The sequence below is a fragment of the Ascidiella aspersa genome, chromosome 2, assembly GCF_963924565.1.
Source record: "Ascidiella aspersa chromosome 2, kaAscAspe10.2, whole genome shotgun sequence".
Taxonomy (NCBI): domain Eukaryota; kingdom Metazoa; phylum Chordata; class Ascidiacea; order Phlebobranchia; family Ascidiidae; genus Ascidiella; species Ascidiella aspersa.
This window is the reverse complement of record NC_139448.1, coordinates 39,598,497-39,619,757: the sequence shown is the minus strand read 5'-3', so window position 1 is coordinate 39,619,757 and position 21,261 is coordinate 39,598,497. Positions and strand designations below refer to the sequence as shown.

At 41.3% G+C, this 21,261-nt stretch overlaps 1 protein-coding gene across 1 annotated transcript in view; it reads right to left on the bottom strand.

The window, feature by feature from the left end:
* Positions 1–20,233, bottom strand: part of LOC146166355 (multiple PDZ domain protein-like) — a 30,069-nt gene extending 9,836 nt beyond the window's left edge. Inside the window, exons 1-38 of the mRNA XM_083382654.1 lie at positions 20,048–20,233; positions 19,232–19,340; positions 18,338–18,489; positions 17,507–17,642; positions 16,982–17,106; positions 16,295–16,548; positions 15,771–15,877; positions 15,497–15,613; positions 15,320–15,423; positions 14,978–15,094; positions 14,849–14,918; positions 14,717–14,793; positions 14,542–14,636; positions 13,609–13,856; positions 13,394–13,491; positions 13,216–13,309; positions 12,760–12,863; positions 11,482–11,643; positions 11,072–11,162; positions 10,578–10,618; positions 10,177–10,333; positions 9,576–9,633; positions 9,211–9,317; positions 8,813–8,959; positions 8,397–8,595; positions 7,859–7,992; positions 7,099–7,159; positions 6,931–7,039; positions 6,367–6,447; positions 6,199–6,309; positions 5,450–5,500; positions 4,683–4,743; positions 4,334–4,439; positions 4,094–4,279; positions 3,870–4,012; positions 3,662–3,813; positions 3,376–3,481; positions 1,476–1,672 (exon numbers count right to left, since the gene is read on the bottom strand). Of these exons, the coding sequence (XP_083238780.1) occupies positions 1,476–1,672; positions 3,376–3,481; positions 3,662–3,813; positions 3,870–4,012; positions 4,094–4,279; positions 4,334–4,439; positions 4,683–4,743; positions 5,450–5,500; positions 6,199–6,309; positions 6,367–6,447; positions 6,931–7,039; positions 7,099–7,159; positions 7,859–7,992; positions 8,397–8,595; positions 8,813–8,959; positions 9,211–9,317; positions 9,576–9,633; positions 10,177–10,333; positions 10,578–10,618; positions 11,072–11,162; positions 11,482–11,643; positions 12,760–12,863; positions 13,216–13,309; positions 13,394–13,491; positions 13,609–13,856; positions 14,542–14,636; positions 14,717–14,793; positions 14,849–14,918; positions 14,978–15,094; positions 15,320–15,423; positions 15,497–15,613; positions 15,771–15,877; positions 16,295–16,548; positions 16,982–17,106; positions 17,507–17,642; positions 18,338–18,489; positions 19,232–19,340; positions 20,048–20,230 (4,650 nt within the window). The 5' untranslated portion in view covers positions 20,231–20,233. The remainder of the gene's footprint in view (positions 1–1,475; positions 1,673–3,375; positions 3,482–3,661; positions 3,814–3,869; positions 4,013–4,093; positions 4,280–4,333; positions 4,440–4,682; positions 4,744–5,449; positions 5,501–6,198; positions 6,310–6,366; positions 6,448–6,930; positions 7,040–7,098; positions 7,160–7,858; positions 7,993–8,396; positions 8,596–8,812; positions 8,960–9,210; positions 9,318–9,575; positions 9,634–10,176; positions 10,334–10,577; positions 10,619–11,071; positions 11,163–11,481; positions 11,644–12,759; positions 12,864–13,215; positions 13,310–13,393; positions 13,492–13,608; positions 13,857–14,541; positions 14,637–14,716; positions 14,794–14,848; positions 14,919–14,977; positions 15,095–15,319; positions 15,424–15,496; positions 15,614–15,770; positions 15,878–16,294; positions 16,549–16,981; positions 17,107–17,506; positions 17,643–18,337; positions 18,490–19,231; positions 19,341–20,047) is intronic.
* Positions 20,234–21,261: the final 1,028 nt, after the last annotated feature.

Below are 21,261 nucleotides of genomic sequence, written 5' to 3'. Positions count from 1 at the left end.
ACAAGGGGAAGTACCGGTTAAAAGGGGTTACAAGGGGAGGTACCGGTTAAAAGGGGCTACAAGGGAAAGTACCGGTTAAAAGGGGTTACAAGGGGAAGTACCGGTTAAAAGGGGCTACAAGGGGAAGTACCGGTTAAAAGGGGTTACAAGGGGAGGTACCGGTTAAAAGGGGCTACAAGGGAAAGTACCGGTTAAAAGGGGTTACAAGGGGAAGTACCGGTTAAAAGGGGCTACAAGGGGAGGTACCGGTTAAAAGGGGTTACAAGGGGAGGTACCGGTTAAAAGGGGCTACAAGGGGAAGTACCGGTTAAAAGGGGTTACAAGGGGAGGTACCGGTTAAAAGGGGTTACAAGGGGAAGTACCGGTTAAAAGGGGCTACAAGGGAAAGTACCGCTTAAAAGGGGCTACAAGGGGAGGTACCAGTTAAAAGGGGCTACAAGGGGAAGTACCGGTTAAAAGGGGTTACAAGGGAAAGTACCGCTTAAAAGGGGCTACAAGGGGAAGTACCGGTTAAAAGGGGTTACAAGGGGAAGTACCGGTTAAAAGGGGTTACAAGGGGAGGTACCGGTTAAAAGGGGCTACAAGGGAAAGTACCGGTTAAAAGGGGTTACAAGGGGAAGTACCGGTTAAAAGGGGCTACAAGGGGAAGTACCGGTTAAAAGGGGTTACAAGGGGAGGTACCGGTTAAAAGGGGCTACAAGGGAAAGTACCGGTTAAAAGGGGTTACAAGGGGAAGTACCGGTTAAAAGGGGCTACAAGGGAAAGTACCGGTTAAAAGGGGTTACAAGGGGAAGTACCGGTTAAAAGGGGCTACAAGGGGAAGTACCGGTTAAAAGGGGTTACAAGGGGAGGTACCGGTTAAAAGGGGCTACAAGGGAAAGTACCGGTTAAAAGGGGTTACAAGGGGAAGTACCGGTTAAAAGGGGCTACAAGGGAAAGTACCGGTTAAAAGGGGTTACAAGGGGAGGTACCGGTTAAAAGGGGCTACAAGGGAAAGTACCGGTTAAAAGGGGTTACAAGGGGAAGTACCGGTTAAAAGGGGTTACAAGGGGAAGTACCGGTTAAAAGGGGTTACAAGGGGAAGTACCGGTTAAAAGGGGTTACAAGGGGAGGTACCGGTTAAAAGGGGTTACAAGGGGAAGTACCGGTTAAAAGGGGCTACAAGGGAAAGTACCGCTTAAAAGGGGCTACAAGGGGAGGTACCGGTTAAATGGGGCTACAAGGGAAAGTACCGGTTAAAAGGGGTTACAAGGGGAGGTACCGGTTAAAAGGGGCTACAAGGGAAAGTACCGGTTAAAAGGGGTTACAAGGGGAGGTTCCGGTTAAAAGGGGTTACAAGGGGGGGTACCGGTTAAAAGGGGTTACAGGGGGAAAGTACCGGTTTAATGCTAATCCCACTATTTCAACTTTTAATTCAAATCCTTTAGTTTTATTTTGTAAACTTCAACGATTTATTGACAGTTGTTACTACTCACCAGCAAGCTGTCCGACCCACCAACGATGCTCACCCCCAACCCCGATCTCCCTTTGTTGATCTCAATGGTCGTCTCGCGTCCTGGAACAATCGGGCACCTCAGGGGGTCCGCGTTCTCAACACCGGGGAATACCCCGAGCGAAGACGAATCTGGGGACGAAACAGAATCGGTTTCTGATTGGTCGGATGAGCTCTTCTCTGATTGGTGGGCTGGAAGGGGCGCGGCAGGTAGCGATAGAATGGCGGGATGTGATTGGACGGAGGTTGTTTTAAGCGGCTCTGATTGGCTGAATTGTTTGGTGAGCACTCTACGCTCGGATATTGTCTCAACTTTGTCACCAGAAGAACTTTTCTCGATGATAACAATGGAGGAACGCGAGCGCTCGATTGTTTTTTGATTGTTGTGGATCTGGCCGAGGACTGACTTGCTGCTCGCCCATTGGTCGTCCTGGGAGCGGGAAGCTCTGTGATTGGTCGGTCCGTCAACCATCACAGAGCGGGAAATCATCGACATCGACTTCGGACGAAAGCGCTTCTCTGATTGGCTAGAATTGCTGCTCAAACTACGACGTAACAACGGCCGTTTAAACCCGACCTTGACCTCGAGTGAACTCTGGGTGACCTCGTGTGAACTCTGGGTGACCTCGTGTGAACTCTGGGTGACCTCGAGTGAACTCTGGGTGACCTCGAGTGAACTCTGGGTGACCTCGAGTGAACTCTGGGTGACCTCGAGTAAACTTTGCTTGACCTCAAGCGAACTTTGTTTTTCAAATGATAGTTCAAGTTCAGTTTTTCCGAGCAAAGGACTGAACTCAGACATGACCTAACAAATAAACGCGACTGAACAAACAACTTGTTGTTACTTCGGTGGTTGCTTAGTCAGTTCTTGTTTAAACAGAAAAAACATTAAAGTAGGGAAATGTAAGACAGAAAGGATGGTGTGAAATCATTTGAACGAAATTATTTCCAAAAAAAGAAGGTGGTACGCTGCAATCAACAACGACTAAGAAACGAAATATTTGCGCATAGCTGTAATGTAGCTTTTTCGCAGTCTGACTAAACCTGTAGCAACAGTCCATAAATAAACACAATAAAATACAGTCACGCATCATCAACTTTATCTAACACACAGATTTAAACCAAATTCGGAAAACTAAAGTTATTTTAGCGTTTTTGAAATTAAATTACAATAACAGAAATCTTAAAATAAACTATAATTCGAACTAGATTACATTTAATTAATTCACAATCAATTTAGTTTAAACCGCAATTTGTTTTCATGATAATGTGGATGACAAATACTGCTGCGCTAACATTATTACTTGTATATCCTCTGCTTTACTAACATAACTAAAAGTTGTTCAGCCAAAGAGTAACTTGCTCTCAACCTCAACCAGCAAAACCTGGACAAACTAACAACTGACGCCGCTGTCAGCAAACCACCTGTTACGTCACAAGGAACGCCCTTGTTTGCCCAACCCGACGTAACAATGAAAGCGCGCGCTGCGTAAATAGTAGAGCTCCCTTCCAAGTTTAAAAGATCGTGACGTGACAAAGAATGCATTGTGAGCAAACACTCGCTACACTTATTAGCAAATATTACTTGAATGTGGAAGAAGTTTAAATATTCTGGAAATAATCAAGCAATGGCTTGTGTTACACAATACAGTGCACGGATCTGCAATGTTGATTGGTACATTATTAATTGCAAAGATCCAACCGACCTTTCTGGCTTCGCAATTCATTATCAAGCTTAATCAAGCGATGTTTGATAAAACAAGCGTTTAAAGTCGAATTACGGGAGGAATCTGGGGTTTTACGCTCCACTGGCCACCAAAACACGTCACGCTTCACTTGTAACTCAAATACTTTCACTTTTACGAATGTGGAAAAGTTTTTACCTGAGGGAGTTGGAGACTGCATTGGTCCGGATCCCGTGGACTGTACTGGTCCGGATGCGACTGTTAGCTTGACTGTACCACGTGACTGCTTGAGCACAGAGATCGCCTGAAAGTGAAAGTTGTAAATAATCATAAAGTTTTAAAGTAAATATAAAGTGACGGCTGCTGGTGGGTTGGTTACATTCCGGCAACTTCCATATGGGGCAAACGAAGGTGAGGAAATTAAAGCAAGTTGCTACAAATCACAGGTTTGTCCCTAATTAATTAAACCGAAGTCACCACCCACCGTCTCGTAGGAAACCCCGCTGACCGAATGCTCGTCCACTGCCAGTATGACGTCACCGATGCTCAGTCGACCGTCGCGATCAGCTGTTCCTCCTTGAGCGATCGATTGCACAACAATGCCCGCCGATGACTCCGAGATCGCGAACCCCAGGCCTAAACAAACCACCCATTGTTACACTGTGACGTAACAATCACGTCATATATACAACCTTGAAAGTCCTTGACCAGTTTGATCACTCTGACGTCAGAATAGGGGCTCTGACGTCCATCGCTGCTCGCTCGACCGTGACTGTCGGACCGGCTCTTGGGCGCCGCTGGTGGCGGGTTGTCCACCTTGGCAGCTTTATGATTTCTATGAGAAAAGAAACAAAGTGGAAACAAAACGAAAATAATTATATCTAATAGATACAGAAGAAAAAAACTAAGTATTCACCTGTGCACAACAAAACACAGCTCGTTCTGTGCTCCTTTGATGACGTTGAATGCCAATTGTTGGTTGTTTGTGACGTTTAATGACGTGTCGTTTATTTCTAGAATCTGGTCCCCGATTTTAATCCTTCCGTCGACCCCCGCTGCCCCCCGGGGATTCACCCCAACCACGAATATGCTCTGCTGCGACCTGCAACAAACACCGTCAGTCGCGTCACACAACCCTAGTATGACGTCACAGTACCTATCTTTGTTTCCAGCGAGGCTGAGTCCGACGCCGCCGGAACCTTTTTTGATGTTGATGACGTGGATTTGGCCGGGAAGGTCCCGGTACTTCAGCATCGTCTTGTCTGTAACAATCGACTCTTATTGCACAACAATCACCTTTTATTGCACAACAATCGACTCTTATTGCACAACAATCACCATTTATTGCGCAACGATCGACTCTTATTGCACAGCAACTGCTGTTTGTTGCATCGCGCGAGCATTTAAGCCCTCGTCCATTTTTGTCACGTGGACATTAATCGAGCTTAACAAAAGGAATTATTTCGTCACAAGGCGCACAATGCCTCCATTATTACGTCACTTACCTTCTTTTGATAAAGTCGGGGGAGGGTGAACAGGTGGTGGCGCTATAGTGGCCGGTTCTTCCTAAAAATAAAAAAAATAGGTCAAAATAAAAATAAATTGCAAACATCAATAGATCCAAACACATTAAAAAAACACAACAATAAAATTGTTTAACAAAAAAAGAAAAAAGTTGAAAAAGTACCAAAAAACGAACAATTTTGCAAAAATTGTTTGAAATGTTTCTTTTATAAAAAATTGCCAAACTTTCACAATTGAGGAAAATATGGTACAAATTGCACAAAATATCACACAAAGCAAACATATTTGTAACTCAAAGTTAACAGTGAGTTTGTAAAATGTGGAAAGTAAATGTGAAATATTAGAATCCAAAGGTTTATAGATATTTTTGTTCTTAGCTTTTGTAAGTCTAAGTGGATTTACAATAAACATGCATTCGATTAAAACTACATGAGACACTTTGCAAATCATGTTTATGCAAAGTAACGCAACACCACACAAATCATGATCGGGGGTAATTCAATTAGTATAAAGCCGTCATTAACCTGAAATAAAGGGATTGCAAAACATCGCGCGTCGATTATGACGTACCTTGGGGATTAAAGTTTTTCAAATTAGCTTTTAGTGATTTCTATGGATAATGACAAATCAATCAGAAGTTAAACTAAATGCAAAACAAAGAAATAAATGCACTCTCAGTACAAGAAACTCAAAAAAAGAATCAAAATGAAATCAGGTCTATCACTGTAAACATGCTTCTACAGCTCACCATAACGTCTACTCCAGCAAAACGAGTGACCCGCGAATCACCAAATCCAACCTAGGTTCATTTTGCTCAATTAACATCCAACATTCAAGCTTCTGTGCTGATTGTCGTCGATCATAATTACAATTGGCAAGCATTTAGGCGTTGAAATAATCGCAAACTGCTACAGCACTCGTTAGAACCCTTATACTGTGACGTGAGGTTACCAGTAGAACATCTTACAACCGATGTTTTGAAATAAATATACCAACTTTTTGCGCACCCCACATAACGCGATTACCCATCCTACATGTGTAAGTTCGTTGCCTACACAAATGTCGCGTCACGATCGGAAATAGTCTTCGTGAATATTTCGTGACAAATGCTTCTGACGATGATTATTATTAACCAGACTAAGTTCCCAGCTTAACTGTTAGTTGTACAAATAGTTTTGGTATTCCATGTTTTATTTACTTTTATGTGGATTTGATTTGTGCTTCACCTCGTCTTCAAGCAGTAAGGAGTTTGTTTGTTTATTTTATCTTAATTTCTCACATATACTAACATGTTTATTAGTATTTGTACTTTTTTCATTTAACTCTGTTGTTTTATATTCATTCGAAGTTCTTGTAATTGTAACAGATAAAGATTCTGTAAGTTTATGATTACACTAGATCAATCCCAATGATTGTTTAAAGGTCTACAGCTCGTTTCTACTTTGTTGAGCCCCAGTTGTTTTAAGCGACCAACATTCAATGCTGAATACTTGGCACCTGAGTTTCTCCCACGAAGCTCTGTATGACGAATGTGACGACATCTGCCGACTTGAGGATCGCTTCCACAGCCTCGTCATGCCTCGCGTTGTTCAAGTCAACGTCATCAACCTAGAGCAGCAGCAGTTGCAAAAAAACAATGTAACATCACAATAACTCAACACTCACCTTGAGGATTCGGTCGCCGGGTTTGATTCTCCCGTCGTTTGAAACCGGGCTCCCAGGAACAACTTCTTTGATGAAAATCCCCTGGAAGTAAAACACTCGGTGAAGGAATCACTCAAGCCTGTAATACTACCAGGGCTGAAGAGTCGGACTCGGGACTCGAGTAAGACCTTTTAAAACTATCGAAGAGTCCGACGTGCGCAGTACCAAATTTCGAAACTGATATGGCCGCCAAAGGTGGGATAGCATGAGAGGAATATTTTCCAACCATATATTGTTGAGTGGATGAATTTATGAACCCCTGGAAGTGGATTGGTAAATATGCACGTTATTTTAGTTATGTAAACTGGTGCAATACAGGATGTAGAGTCCAGGCCGGACTCGGGACTCTACAAAATCGCACATTTGACCGGAGTAGGACTTGGGAGTCGGACTTGGGAGTTGGACTTTGGACTCTGGTTATTTTTACCCGACTCCGCAGCCCTGAACACTACAGCGTGAATCTATAGCTGGTTTAAACGTCGACATTACTACTGCTAGATGTGGATCCAATAGTAGCATCGTCACCTGCACAAGCGCTCCACTCTCCAGTCTGATCTCCTGCTGGTGGATGTTGTTCCTTCCTCCGACGATGCTGATACCAAGGGACTGGCCGGGACGTCGATGGACCTCCACTCTGCGGACACGACCACATTAGAAAAATGATACTTTGCTAGTAATATGTTAAATACTTACATTTGAACTGGGCCCCAAAGCTTCGAGTCCAGGGGAGGGTTCGATGATTTTCTTCCGTCTTCTGCGCAACAACACAAAGGTTTGTACAGAGAAGCATGATACGATATGTATCAGTCAACTTTAACTCAGCCTAATAACGACCTGGTGCCGACTAAACCGCAACACAAATGCAAGCCACTAAACACGGGAAGCCAAAATGTGGAGGAACTTTGAAATCACTTGTTAAATGGCTTCATCTGCGTTAAGTTGGTTTCTCGAGGAAGAAGGTCACAAAAGTAGAACTCGCATATTTTTATCCAGATTAAAATATATTTGCAACTCAACAATTTGATTTCAGTAAAATGATGTGGTTTACCTTTTCTGAAAGACTAACTTTCACTTTCTACAACTTTAACCGAACCCATTTTGTTCGCTCTGACCTGAAGTTGCGATAAACTTGCATTAAATGGAACATATTTTTGCACTAATGCTGTAACTGCGTTTAAAAATACGCACATTTTCATAAAAATGAATCTTAACAAAATTTTAAACTGATTCTTTCTGTTCCAAGTCATTTCCACCTTTTAGTGCCGAACTCAAACCAACAAAAGCTGGATTGAAGTTATACTGAGCTGCTGGGAGGTTGCAGCACTTTGCTTCCATTCGTGCTGCAGATTCCAACCTGTGGTAAACACTGCAACTGTTAAGCAGGGGCTTTAGCTGGAGTCGAACCTACAACCCCTGGAACACGCTGCTCTCGATGCATTGTGACGCAACAAACCTTCGAACATTGACTTGATGTGCGCGAATTGACCGCCACGTGCTTTCGGGCTGGAGGGGTCATTGTCAAGGTCATCTGGGAAGGGCAAGTCTTGCTTGAAAGCTTCGATGTAACGCTTCGGCACATAAGCGATCCTGGACAAGAAACACAGGCTTCTTATGGTCGGTGTTTGTAAATTTAAAGTACTTCGCTTACTGATGCGAACAATTAACATTAAGTACTTTGATGGAGTAAAAGAAAACCTTAAAAAAATAAGGAAGGTGATAAGGCCGCACCTAAAGCTTTAATATCAGAAAACAATCTAATCTTATATTATATTTCTCGCAATGTTGTTTATAATCTTGTTTGTGTCAAGCAAGTTGAATTGTAAGCTTTAAACGAGGTTTCAGTAAAACCGCATTTTAATTAAATATTCTAGAAAAGCTAAATATAAGAAGCGAGGCCGAAGATAAGTTTTTTTTTTTTTTAGCCACGCTTATGTGGATGAGATCCGCTTACATGACGTCACAAGCACTTATATGACGTCACAGCAACTTACTTGACGTCACTGCTGAACTGCGAGTGGTTCCGGATGAGTGCTCTCGCTTGCGCGGCTCCGAGTCCAACTGCTGAGTCATTGTTAATTCGCCGAATCATGTCTCCAATTAGGGGCTCCCCCGCCCGCGCAACAGCGCCTCCAGCGATCACAGAGCGGACCACCAATCCGTCCCCGTCCTTGTCCGGCGTCACAGTGATACCTGTGACGTAACCATGACGTCACCAACAACAATGAACCGAAGCGGTTACCAAAGAAGTTACCAGTCGTAAAGCCAACCCACAAAATAAATGGAGCGAAGAGTGACGTTTGTGCTTTTTAAGTAAGCTTATTACAAACACAAATCATTAAAGGCACAAGCGTTTCTCCACATTCTTCACAAAGTTTCCAACGTACAACATACTTAGTAGAACCCTCACCCAAACTGGAGGTTCCTTTGGACATCTGCACAATCCTCTCGAACCCATCCACGGGCGGCTGGGGCCTCGGTTCATCGGGTTCCGCGGTCTGCCACGAGGGGGCGCTGTACCCGACCGGCTTCGGTGGAACCGATGGAACCATGGGGCCTGAACACAATTCACCCCCAAATTACCAACTTATGCTTCCTTGAAATAATGGCGGACCCATTAATGTTTGAAACAACGCAGATTAATATTTTACGGTTCAATAATAGTTTACTTTAACATTCAACTTGCTACTCTACTGAATACAAGCTGTCAACAGATTTATTATTTTAATAAAATTCATCAAAAAATACTAATTTAATACGACAATTTTTTGAGATTGTTTTGATCGAAATAATATTTTTATTTCCAACCTTGTGGTGGTGGTTGGTGTTGGTTGTGGGGCTTCCCCCGGGGGATGTTGCTTGTGATGGCGATCGCGGTCATTCCTGACATTGTGACTTGCTTCACTTCCATGTGGCTAAAAAACAACAACAACAACAACAGTTGGCTAGAAACAAATAACACGAGGATGTTGTATCACACTGGCACACAAACAACAACACGAAACCAAACAAGCAGAAAGCTCCACACAAAACCTGTTTTGCACTTGGCTAGGTTTTAGCTTTATTCCGCCTTCAGTGTTGCTACAAAATAAATCAACAGAACTTGTGATGAAACTGATTTTAAACTCAGGTAATAAAGTCTTGTTAAATGAAAGCCGCAAATAAATGTTTACCTTGAAGCTTCGGAATCTGACGAAGACATTCTTGGAGGTTTCAACTCTGGTTGGTGGGCTAAACATAACAATGAGTCAGCAAAAACAAGAGGGAGGTGGGCTAAACATAACAATGAGTCAGCAAAAACAAGAGGGGTGGGCTAAACATAACAGTGAGTCAGCAAAAAAAGAGGGGTTGGTGGGTTAAACATAAAAATGAGTCAGCAAAAACAAGAGGGGGGGGTGGGCTAAACATAACAGTGAGTCAGCAAAAAAAGAGGGGTTGGTGGGTTAAACATAACAATGATTCAGCAAAAACAAGAGGGGGGGGGGGGGTGGGCTAAACATAGTGAGTCAGCAAAAAAAGAGGGGTTGGTGGGCTAAACATAACAGTGAGTCAGCAAAAAAAAGAGGGGGGGGGGGGTGGGCATAAACATAACAGTGAGTCAGCAAAAACAAGAGGGGGGTATCAAAATAAACAAGGTAGTCATCAAACTTTATTATGTAAAGATAAAGATAAAAACATGACTATAGTTGCCGTTATCTTCAGTTTATCACGTATATTTGCAGATTGTGTCTTTGTTTGAACGGGTGAGAAATGGTCGGTGGTTCCCCAACTTACCGAGTACCCTGGGTGAGTTAGGGGACATACCCCGGTGGTTCCCCCAGATGGGTTTGTTCTCTTGTTCAGGTTGGGGTTCCTCTGTTAGTTCGGGGGTGAATGGAGGGGGCTGAACCCCAATGTCTCCCCCTTCGTTGGGGGGTTCGGGGTGGTCGGGCTGCAACGAAGCAGTTAAAGATGGAATAACATTGGGAGGCTCATCGAGTTTAATTTTCACATTTTGTTTTATAAAACCATTGTTTTATCTAAATCTACAAAGTTAAGGATAAATTTTCGCAAAGTGAAACTGATATGGAATTAAATTGTCACAACTATATTTATAATTACAACTGATAAAATATTGCCAAAGGCATCGGGTTCAGTCCATTATCTTAAGGATGGAATTAAGTTTCAATAATTACCTCGGATGTCGATGTTTGTGGCGATAGTTGGGGATCAGCGTCTGCAAACAAGAATTGTCCTTAATGTTGCGCAACAATACACCCAACTACGCTTGGCCGATACCCGATATTTTATTTCTAAACACGATATTTAGAACAAAAATATCGCGACCGGACCAGACACCAAGTGACGTCATTATTATGCTTAAACAAGCAAAACAGTTTAAATTGAAAAATATTTTTTCAAGTTTAAGCCAACCATTTGCTTTAACGTTGCCAAGTTCAAACACCCCCAGTTGTTAACTTAAGCAAATTTACAGTTCAATGCAGGAATCGCTTCGTCAGATTGCAAATCATGACCTGAATGAATTCGTTATCGGATCGTGTGCGATATTAAGTATCGGTCGAGTACCGATGCAACCACGTGGCTTTGGGTATCAACTCCGATCCGGTATTATCGTACACACCTCCACCCGACGATATTATCGTACACACCCAACGATGCGTGTTATCACCTGCATTATGTTGTTGGCTGTCAGCAGATGGCACTCTGAACATTGGTTTTGGTTTAGCGACGCCGATTGTGACAACTCCCCTGGGAACAGCCTGTAAATAAATAACATTTCGATGTTAGCTTTAACCCTAGTTTGCTAAACACTACAAGACTTAGTCAGACAAAGCAATGCACTTGGCCACTATCGGACAGATTGGCCGTAATATCGACATTCTACATATTACCTAGACTGGGTTACAGTTTTCGGTTTTAGTAAAGATTGTAGGAAATGCTGGTAATTACCAAGTTTGGAACTGAACTGTTTGTTCGACAAATTATATAAAAAACTATGTGTATTTCGCGACATGTAGAAAAATATGTACAACCGCTGCATGAATGCATGAACACGTGGTTGTATACACACGTTGCTACCTTGAGTATAGCCACAGCTCTGTCGAGGTCGGCGTGCTCCAAAGAAGCTTCGTTGACAAATATCAGTCGATCGCCGGGTTCGAGGCGTCCGTCCATCTCAGCTATTCCTCCTTCAACTAAAGATCGAACAAGCACCGCTGTGCGCTCCGGGTGCATCGGGTCCTACACGATATAAGGACGATACACAATATCGGACGATACACGATATCGGACGATACTAAGTATCGGACTATGTACAAATTTAATGTAATGTCACAATGAACGAAGCCGGACAACGCAATGCAACATAGATGGGAAGATGTTTATTTATTGCACTCTTCATGTACACAAAGAGTTGTATCAAGAATAGGGATGTTCAAAGTAGAATATTAAATCCTTGGATTCGAATCCAATTCTGCCATTCATTTCGGGCAATTGGAACCGATATAATTTAATGTTTTACCGCCGATCCTAATTGTACAAACGCGTGTGGTAAGTTGGCCTGTCGCTGCGCCGACCAATTTACAGTGCTTGCTTTAAATGTAACCTCGTAGTGCAGTGTCAGCGTTTTTTCGGGCGACCATTTACCGCGTCTCGCGATAACGTTCGTCTAATAATTAGGTGTCAATCAAGCGTTATTGGGCGAGAGACTAACGTGTAATGTCTGGTGTGGAGTTCGCAATTGCCCTAAATGCGTTAAGTTGCAAAAGTAATATTACGTTGTAAAACGTGCTGGCCGTCTACAAAATGCGCTATAGGGTTACTTAAGGTCAACTTTAGGCCAATATTCAGCGAGGTTATGCAGTTTTATGCACAGTGTAATTGCCAAGTATTTGTTGTGTCAATAGTAACTTTGTATTCTTTGCAGTACATTATTCGACTGCATAACAGTTCATGTTAGTAAAAAAATAAGCACTGCATTTGTACTTACTATAATATTGGCATTTGTCATAATATAAAGTTTTTAACAACCTGGACATGTATTACAGTTTACACAACTGCTTCAAGTAGGGTATATTAAGATTAATCCCTCCCCCCAAGGAAAATCGAGGTTAAATAATTTAATAAAATATACTAAGAATCGGTATTCTGGATTCGTTATTCTAGATTCGAAACCTATTATTCTAGAATACCTTGGGATTCTACTTTGAACATCCCTAACCAAGAAGCTTACCAATTGAACAAAACCATATTCTTAATGATTTCCAAATATTTTTTGGCACAAAGCATTAAATGGCCCGGGGAAACTCCCTCTGATAACAACTGTGTATAGGATTGTCTCAATATTAAACAACTTACCTGGAAGTCTAGCACACTGAACCCGAGCCCCCGCTCCCCTTTGTCCAGCTCGATGATCGAGATCTTGTCTTCCCACGCACTTCCGCTATCATCCTCCGCTGGAGCTGCAACAATAGAGAGGTTGCGCAATAATGGTCGCTAGTAGCAACGGGTAAACAATGGTAGCCAGTAGCAACGGGTAAACAATGGTCGCTAGTAGCAACGGAGTAACAATGGTCGCCAGTAGCAACGGGTAAACAATGGTCGCCAGTAGCAACGGGTAAACAATGGTCGCCAGTAGCAACGGGTAAACAATGGTCGCCAGTAGCAACGGGTAAACAATGGTCGCTGGTAGCAACGGGTAAACAATGGTCGCTAGTAGCAACGGGTAAACAATGGTCGCCAGTAGCAACGGGTAAACGATGGTCGCCAGTAGCAACAGGTCAACAATGGTCGCCAGTAGCAACGGGGAATTACCTTGCACGGGGATGGCGGCGATCTCGGAATCTTCGCTGCCAGAAATACTCGCTCGCGGTGAGAAATCCTGGGGAGGAGGCATCTCCGGCATTTGCTGCGAATTATATGATACAACATCATCATGATCACAGATGATACAACATCATCATGAATCACGACCACAGATCACAATACTCACCATCTTGATTTGCGTGATGGAATCGAGCGAAGATGTTGAGTCCGATGAGCTTTGGTCGCTTTCTTCGATCTTATCGTGCGGGGGAACGTACCTTGCACCTGTACAAACATGTGAGGGTTTATATAAGCGCAGTAGCAGACTCCTACCACCTGTGGGTGATACAACGCTTTATATAACCACATATAACTAGTGGCAGACTTGAGGGGAGAGCTCACCTTCGTTGTGAATCTCCAGGAAGTCCCCGTCCTTCTCCTCAAACACCACAGAGTCCCTGGCTGTGCTTCTTTGGTTTGCTTCGTGAGGTCGCGCACAAACCATGCGAACATCAAGCGGAAGTTCCTTGAGGATCACGACAACCTCAACATGACTCAGACCCAACAACTTGCTCCCGTTCACCTCGAGAAGTTCATCACCGGGACGAAGACGACCACTGCGACCAACTGGACCCTCAGGGAGGATTGACCTGGGGTTAAAACACATATGATCACCTCTAGCAACCCCAGGTATTTACCTGATGACCCCTAGTAACCCCGGTATTTACCCGATGACCTCTAGTAACCCCGGTATTTACCTGATGACTAGGGCGAATATTTTTTGACTTGTCAAAAAAAGTCAAAATTTACATGTTAGGTCAAAATTTGTCAAATTTTTTTACGTCGAAATCGAATAAAATTGCACATAAATCGCTTACAAAAAAAAAAACTAAAGTCAGCTTTTTGAAATTGGTCGTTCGGTTATTTTGAAATTTATCGTTCAATTTTTATCAAAAAAATTAGTTTTGATATATGTTCAAAGTCATTTTAACCGTATTATATCTTTATTAGAGCAATATACGGTATAAAAAAACGTGCGAATAACGACGCCTAGGGTATTTAAATCAATGTATTTCCAACAGGTCAAAATTTTGTCAAAATACATTATTTTCAGGTCAAAATTTCTTATTTTTTTGGTCAAAAAATATTCGCCCTACTGATGGCCTCCAGTAACTAAGTATTTACCTGATGCTCCCTAGTAACCCCGGTATTTACCCGATGACCTCTAGTAACCCCGTTATTCACCTGATGACCTCTAGTAACCCCGGTATTTACCTGATGACCTCTAGTAACCCCGTTATTTACCTGATGGCCTCTAGTAACCCCGTTATTTACCTGATGTAGTGGTGAGGTCGGTCGTTGTAGTCGATGGTTCCTTCCAAGCTAATCCCGAGTCCGCTTGTGAGGTTGTACTTCTGCAGCTGGGCGACCTGGAACGCATCAACTGTGAGAAGCAAGTAACAAGGATACATTAGTCAAGCAATAATACGCGGGCGTTGTCTCTACTCACAGCGATGTCGTACTGCGATCCCATGATCATTCTCCACTTCTGCTTGATTCTTTCCTCCAAGTCCAGCGGAAGATCTCCTAAACAAGTTAGGTTAGAACAAAGTTCGAAACGGTTCAACATTCAACTACTCACTGAATTCAGGTTCGGGTTCTTTCGGAGGCGGATGAAACAAACTCTCGGCGTTCCTCTGCAGGGATTCTTCCTGCAACGAACAACGCAGTGTTGAAACCAGCATAAGACCGCCTGGTATAAGGTGCTTACCTTGTGGAGTTGTGGAACTCTTGCCAGCTTCAACGCAACAACTGACCCCGTCGATTTAAGAGCTTTCACCGCTTCCTCGCTTGAAACATCTTCCTGGTCGAGTCGCTTCCCATCAACCTGGGGTTACAAGAGGTCACGGGGTTAATGAGAGGTAATGGGGTTATAAGAGGTCATAAGGTTAATCTCGGTAACAAAAGGTGATAAAGTTGATGGGGTTATAAGAGGTTAAACTGGGTTACAAGGGGCCTTGGGTGAATCTTGCGTCACAAGTGGTTAGTTAACTTAGAGTGAACCCAAAAAAACATTTTGGCGAACAATATTAAGTTTTTTTTTCCAACTTACAGCGATTATTTGGTCGCCTTCTCTTATTCTTCCATCGATTGCAGCAGCTGAACCAGGGGTAACCCCCTTCACATAAATACCCGGGGCTCCATCTTCATTATCATCTAAAAATCACATCAAAAAAAATCACATTGTTTAGGAAACCAATATTCTACCTATGTTATATGTAATGCTGACCTTGTAAAAACCCGCCGATGGTGATTCCCAATCCTCTATGGTCTTTCACAATCTTCGCATCGAACAACATCGTCCCGGGTGGAACGCAAAAATCATCGTCCGCTTCATCGCTGCTGCCTGCGACACAAGCGGTAAAACATTGCGGTGATAACAGTAAATTGGGGGAAACCTACAATGTATTCAACCTAAGTGGCGATTGTGGGAAAAGTTTTAAAGTTCAATACCAAGAAAATACTGCAAGTGGAACAAGATCCAGCATCAGTCGGCGACTTACTTGAATCAAAGTCGTCCGAAGAAACAGATTCCTGGTCGTTGTTTATCGGGGGAGGTTTGTAAGAATCCTCAGAACCCTTGTCGTCATCTCCACGAGCCACAACCAACCTACAACAACAATAAACATCATACAACAACAATCAACCTACAACAACAATAAACATCATACAACAACAATCAACCTACAACAACAATAAACATCACACACCAACAACAAACCTGGAACTGGAAGTAAAACAAAAATAAAACATTTAAGCAAGTCATACTTTTCTCTGAAGGGCTTTCAGTTATGGATTCAATTTTCCGCAACACATCTTTAATCTTTGTTAATTATGTCTAATTCTAATTTTGGAAAACAAGTGGAACTGTTTGGCAACAAACTGCAATCTCGACGAAGGACGGTTATGCGAAATCTTGTCAACATAACAATTTGTTGTTAAAAGTGCAACCCTGATTTACAGAGTAACTTAAGTAATCCTATCACATATAAGCCTTATATTAACCGACATGTAGTGTTTGTTATACCTGACCACCATCCCACATTGTCTGAGCACTGCTGCCGCTTGTTCCGATCCCATGTTAGTAACATCCGTGTCACCGATGCGAAGGATGTGGTCCCCTGACTTCAACCGGCCGTCCGATGAGGCAACCCCCCCAGGAACAATGGTCTTAACGATGACCCCCCCAGTGGAGCGCCCCCCAACAATCCCGAACCCGAGCCCCCTCCCGTCGTTTTGTAGCTCGATCGTCTCAACATCTGACCACTTGGTGTCCTGAGGCTGAAACAAGTTTTAAAGTTATTTTTTCATGAAATCGAGTCTTTAAGTTATAAATTAGGGGGTTAGTTAGAAAAAGGGGTTACTTGGTTAGAAATGGGGGCATTAGGTTCAATTCGGGGACAAAGCAGATTTGTTATATTACTAACTATTGGTGTTAACACAGTTTAAAAAGTTTTATAATGTTTTCATATGATTTAAGTAAAAGTCAAAACACAATTTATTTAACAACTTTAATGCTGGGATTTTGGTTTTGATTTTACTTTGTTTGATGGAAGCCATTTCTGAACAAACGAATTTTCGAATTGTTGAATTCAAATTTCTGGATTTCACCAAAATATTACAATTTCAAAAAGTTGTTCAAAACTTTTCAAACTTTAAAATCTTCAAGTGCTTGTAACTTAAAGTTTTCCAAACACTCAGTCTTGTTACTTACGGCGAGCGAAGTTTGAGAAATTGAGCTGAGCACCGATGATGACCTTGAAACTTGCGACCCCTCGTGCGAGAGGGGCTCTGTGGCGTGGGGAATCCCCCCACGTGCAATCACAAGCTTCACAAGACCTGAAGAAAAAAAATTAAAACCGATTAACAAAATTGCTGTCTTCATTACTCATTTTAAATAGTTTGAAGATATTTTTGATTGTTTGTAAAAATACCACAGCTATAGAGCAAACCAAAGCAGTTGACAAACTAAACAGAGATATTAAATAAAACACTTTGCATGTTAGCAACTGTAAATGATAGGTTATTTATATCAGTTAATAGTTAGACTTCATAATAAAAAACAAAGCATAAATCATTTATCGAAAATTAACAGAAAAAAATAATTTATAGTTGAACCCGTTGTTGTTTGGTAATTTACAAACCTTACAAAATTTAAGAAATGATTATGTTTTATGCTTATTATACATTTAACAGCCAAAATGTTCACATATATGTTAATGTTGATGTAGAGTTGTACCTTGCGCTTGCTGCAGAACCTTAACTGCGTCTTTGTGTGAAATGGTCGGGATGAGCGGTTGTTCGTTAATCACAAGAATCTGGTCGCTCTCCTTTAAACGACCGTCACGGTCCGTTACACCTCCCGGCTTGATGTCCTTCACAAACAAAATGGGTCTAATCGAAGAAAAACTGCAAACCACACAAACTAAAACACATGTGATGGTTTAACCACATAGTTGTCAATTGTGGTGTGTGCAAAACCAAAGTTTGGTAGTTTGAGCAGCTTTTAGGGTTAATGTGCAGTTTAGGAAATGAATACAAAGTGTGATTGTTGCAGCTGACAAGTGTTGTATTCTATCTTTGCTAAACTGAACTGATATACACTTTAAAACATACAGCTAGGAGAATAGTTAATTCAAAAGTTTTAATAAACAAGTGGGTTTAAGCAAAATATTTCTCATGAAACCAGGTGGCAGTAAAAATCCACTTGGTCGTACGTGAAGAGAAATGCTTTTAAGATCACTGTTTAATCCAGAGTTTTGTAATATTTTACAACGCACATTTAGACACTTGGTGGCACATATCATAAGCTGAGTGGGATTTGAGTTGTTAAGCTAGAGTGGTACGTTTCTAGAAATGCATGCAAGTTTGTACTTTATAGGCTTTATAGTTTATCTTGAAATATGTATCTTTAATAAACTGTAAGATCAAGCTTAAAAAGAAAAGAAAAAATGATAGAACATATGATTTATACTATAGAAAAAAATTATTTTGCCCATGGCACACTTGGTCTTACACATGGCGGTTAAAAAGCGCTGGTTTAATCGGTTGATGTTAGCTTCCAACAAACCTGCACGAATATTCCCAAATCTCCTCGATGTTCCGACCTCAACCCAACAACACTGAAGCCAAGTCCTTCCGATGGAAACTTGAATATTTCAATCAACTCAATCTCACGTCCCTGGGCAGCACTCTCAATAAAATCATCCAAATCATCAAACTCTGCAAATCAATGAACTTTAAACAGGTATATATAGTCCACAAGGTTTAGGTCAGGGATGTCCAACCTGCGGCCCGCCTGAAATTTTTGTGCGGCCCGCTAATCATTCTCACTCCAAGTAGTATTTTGAACTTTTAATCTTCTGCTTAATTAAAATGTATGAGTCAGCTTTTAGGGGGCGCATTAATAGTGTAGTATGGGTAAAAAATTATATATATAACTATAAAGGCCCGTTTACACTACTAGTCATTGTTTGTGAAATTTAATTAAATAGGTTGTGCGGCCCATTAAAATATTTGAAGTTGCAATGCGGCCCTTTATGGAAAAGGTTGGACATCCCTGGTTTAGGTGATGTTTTCAACTACGACGCCACACATATTTTTTTTTAAGTCACACTGTCTAGCTATAACATCACACATATTAACAGTACATTTGGAACCAAAACAGCTACTTAAGTCAGCCATTAAATAGTGCTGCAGTATTGTAACATTTACAAACAGAGACATGTCACAGTATAAGGATGAGGTTATTGTTACTAACGTTCTAAGCAAAATGCTCAATTTTCTAAAATAGGTTTGACTTTGAGGTTTTAGAGCAAGTGTGTTTTTGGGTAGGACTTTACAAAGTTTAGAAAGCACTGATTTATGGGCCAATGAAAAAAAACAATGAAAATTAAAGGCACTTAGTCTAACAGGGCATAGTAAGTCTACTAAGCGTAACATCTATATATTAACAACAACATACGTTTTCCAGCGACCGAATCATCCGTTGGAACAACCTCCCCATCAATAACCAGTGATGCGGAACCAGGTGCAAATTCGACCTTGTCAATGTCAAAGTCATCTTTCTTAACCTGAACAAAAAGTTTGGGAGAATAAAATGTGATGTTTATCCAGCAATTTATTGGGCACTTTATGTAAAATCACTGTGAATAGAATGAGGTATGGCAAACTATATGCATTCTTTGAAAACCCTCTTATCAGTTAAATATAAAAACATCAAATATATGCCTTGGTATTGTAATTGAATGTTGTCACAGATTTTACAACTAAATAATTTAAACACAAATCTAGATTATCTTATAGTTATAGGCATCAAAACTTTAACACCAAAAACTGTTGAAATGCATAATAATCCATCTATTGTAAGTTTTTAGTCGATCTGGTAGGTAATAAACTCACTGTTGTCAATAGGAAGGCAAAATATTGTGTTTTTGTTTCAAAACATCCGTTTTTGTACTTTAAATCTAATAGGAACCCCCATATTACATTTCAGTTCCACGACATGGAATGTTTGCAAAACCCTGCCAGTGATGTCATTAGCGTGAAATATTACCGGACACCGGCATTGTGGTTTGAAAATTAAAAAAGCCTTTCTGGGATAAATATTGCAAAATTTTGGAATTGAAACTTGACAAGTTGAATCTCAAGCCTGGCCAACCATTTCATTTGTCGTTAAACATTGCCAGTTTACTAAATTTAAGATACAAAAGTTTTGGCCAAGAAATATTATGAAATGTAGTTGGAACTAAGCACAAGCTCACAGATTACATAGTCTAACCTCTTCTTTAAGTTGCTTGATAGAGGCCTGTAGTTGCACCATCTGTCGGAACACGGGGCTTTCCATGAGCGCTTGCATCGCTTGGAGCTCCGAGTCGTGACTCCCGTCTCCCTTCTTGTGGAGCTGATCCTGGATTCGTTGGAGGATCGAAGCTGCCCGCGTCAGCTCCTCGTTTGATGGCATATCACTATGTTTGTTTCTATGTTACCTTGCTAGTATAAACTTCTGAAATAAATGAGACACAAAATAAATGCCACAATTTCACCAAAAGCACCTTTGAGGGATGCTACGTAACTTTATTTGAAATTACATGTGATTTAAGTGTAAATAAAATCTTACTCTGTTTAACGCGTGGGCAAACTATGTCCGGACCATACCACAAAACATTTGCAACATGAATTTGAATTTTTAATTTAAAAATAGTGATAGCAGTTTGGTAAGAAGTAATGATATACACTAAGCTGCAGTGAACGCCATGGTACTTTTTCAAAAAAAAAACTAAAGAAAAAAACATTATTGGATGTGCATCTTTAAAAGTTCGCTCAATCCTGTTTTACTGCTTTAGGGTTTTATTGAAACATGAAACAATGAATGTAAACATGTTCCAATGTTTTAAACAACAACAGTGGTTCGATACAAAACTGTTTATGTTTTCAAAACGTTCAACTTTTTTCTGTTGTGTTTTACTAAAAACTTTTGTGAGCTTCTAATAGTTCCACTGACGTGCAAAACATGAAGGAAATGTTTTCCTTCCCTGATTGTTGCGAATGGAAGTGACGACCAAACCATATCCTGGTGCTTGCGCCGAACACGGATGAGGGCTATGCTTGTGTACGCATTGTAGTATTTAACGTTCAGTGATTGTTGGATGCAAGCGATCCCGTAATCTCCGTACAACTCACTAATTGAAGCCTTTATTGCATCATAAACAACTTGAGGGTTGATCTTGGAATTTGTCGTCTTCTTCTTTGAAACCATGTCGACCAAAAAATATCGGTGTTTTAACCGAACCATCGCTCCTCAAAATATAATTCAATGGAACAAAAAATAAAGTTAAATTACAAGTTTAATTCTATAGCTTTTCTGCAAATATATCAATATAATGTTAAAATGCTGTGGACTTGAGGCTAAAACTAAAGATTTCTGTCATGTGACACCAAATGCTAAGAAAGAAGTAATTTAGTCGCCAAATGGATGTCAAACTGTAAGTTAAC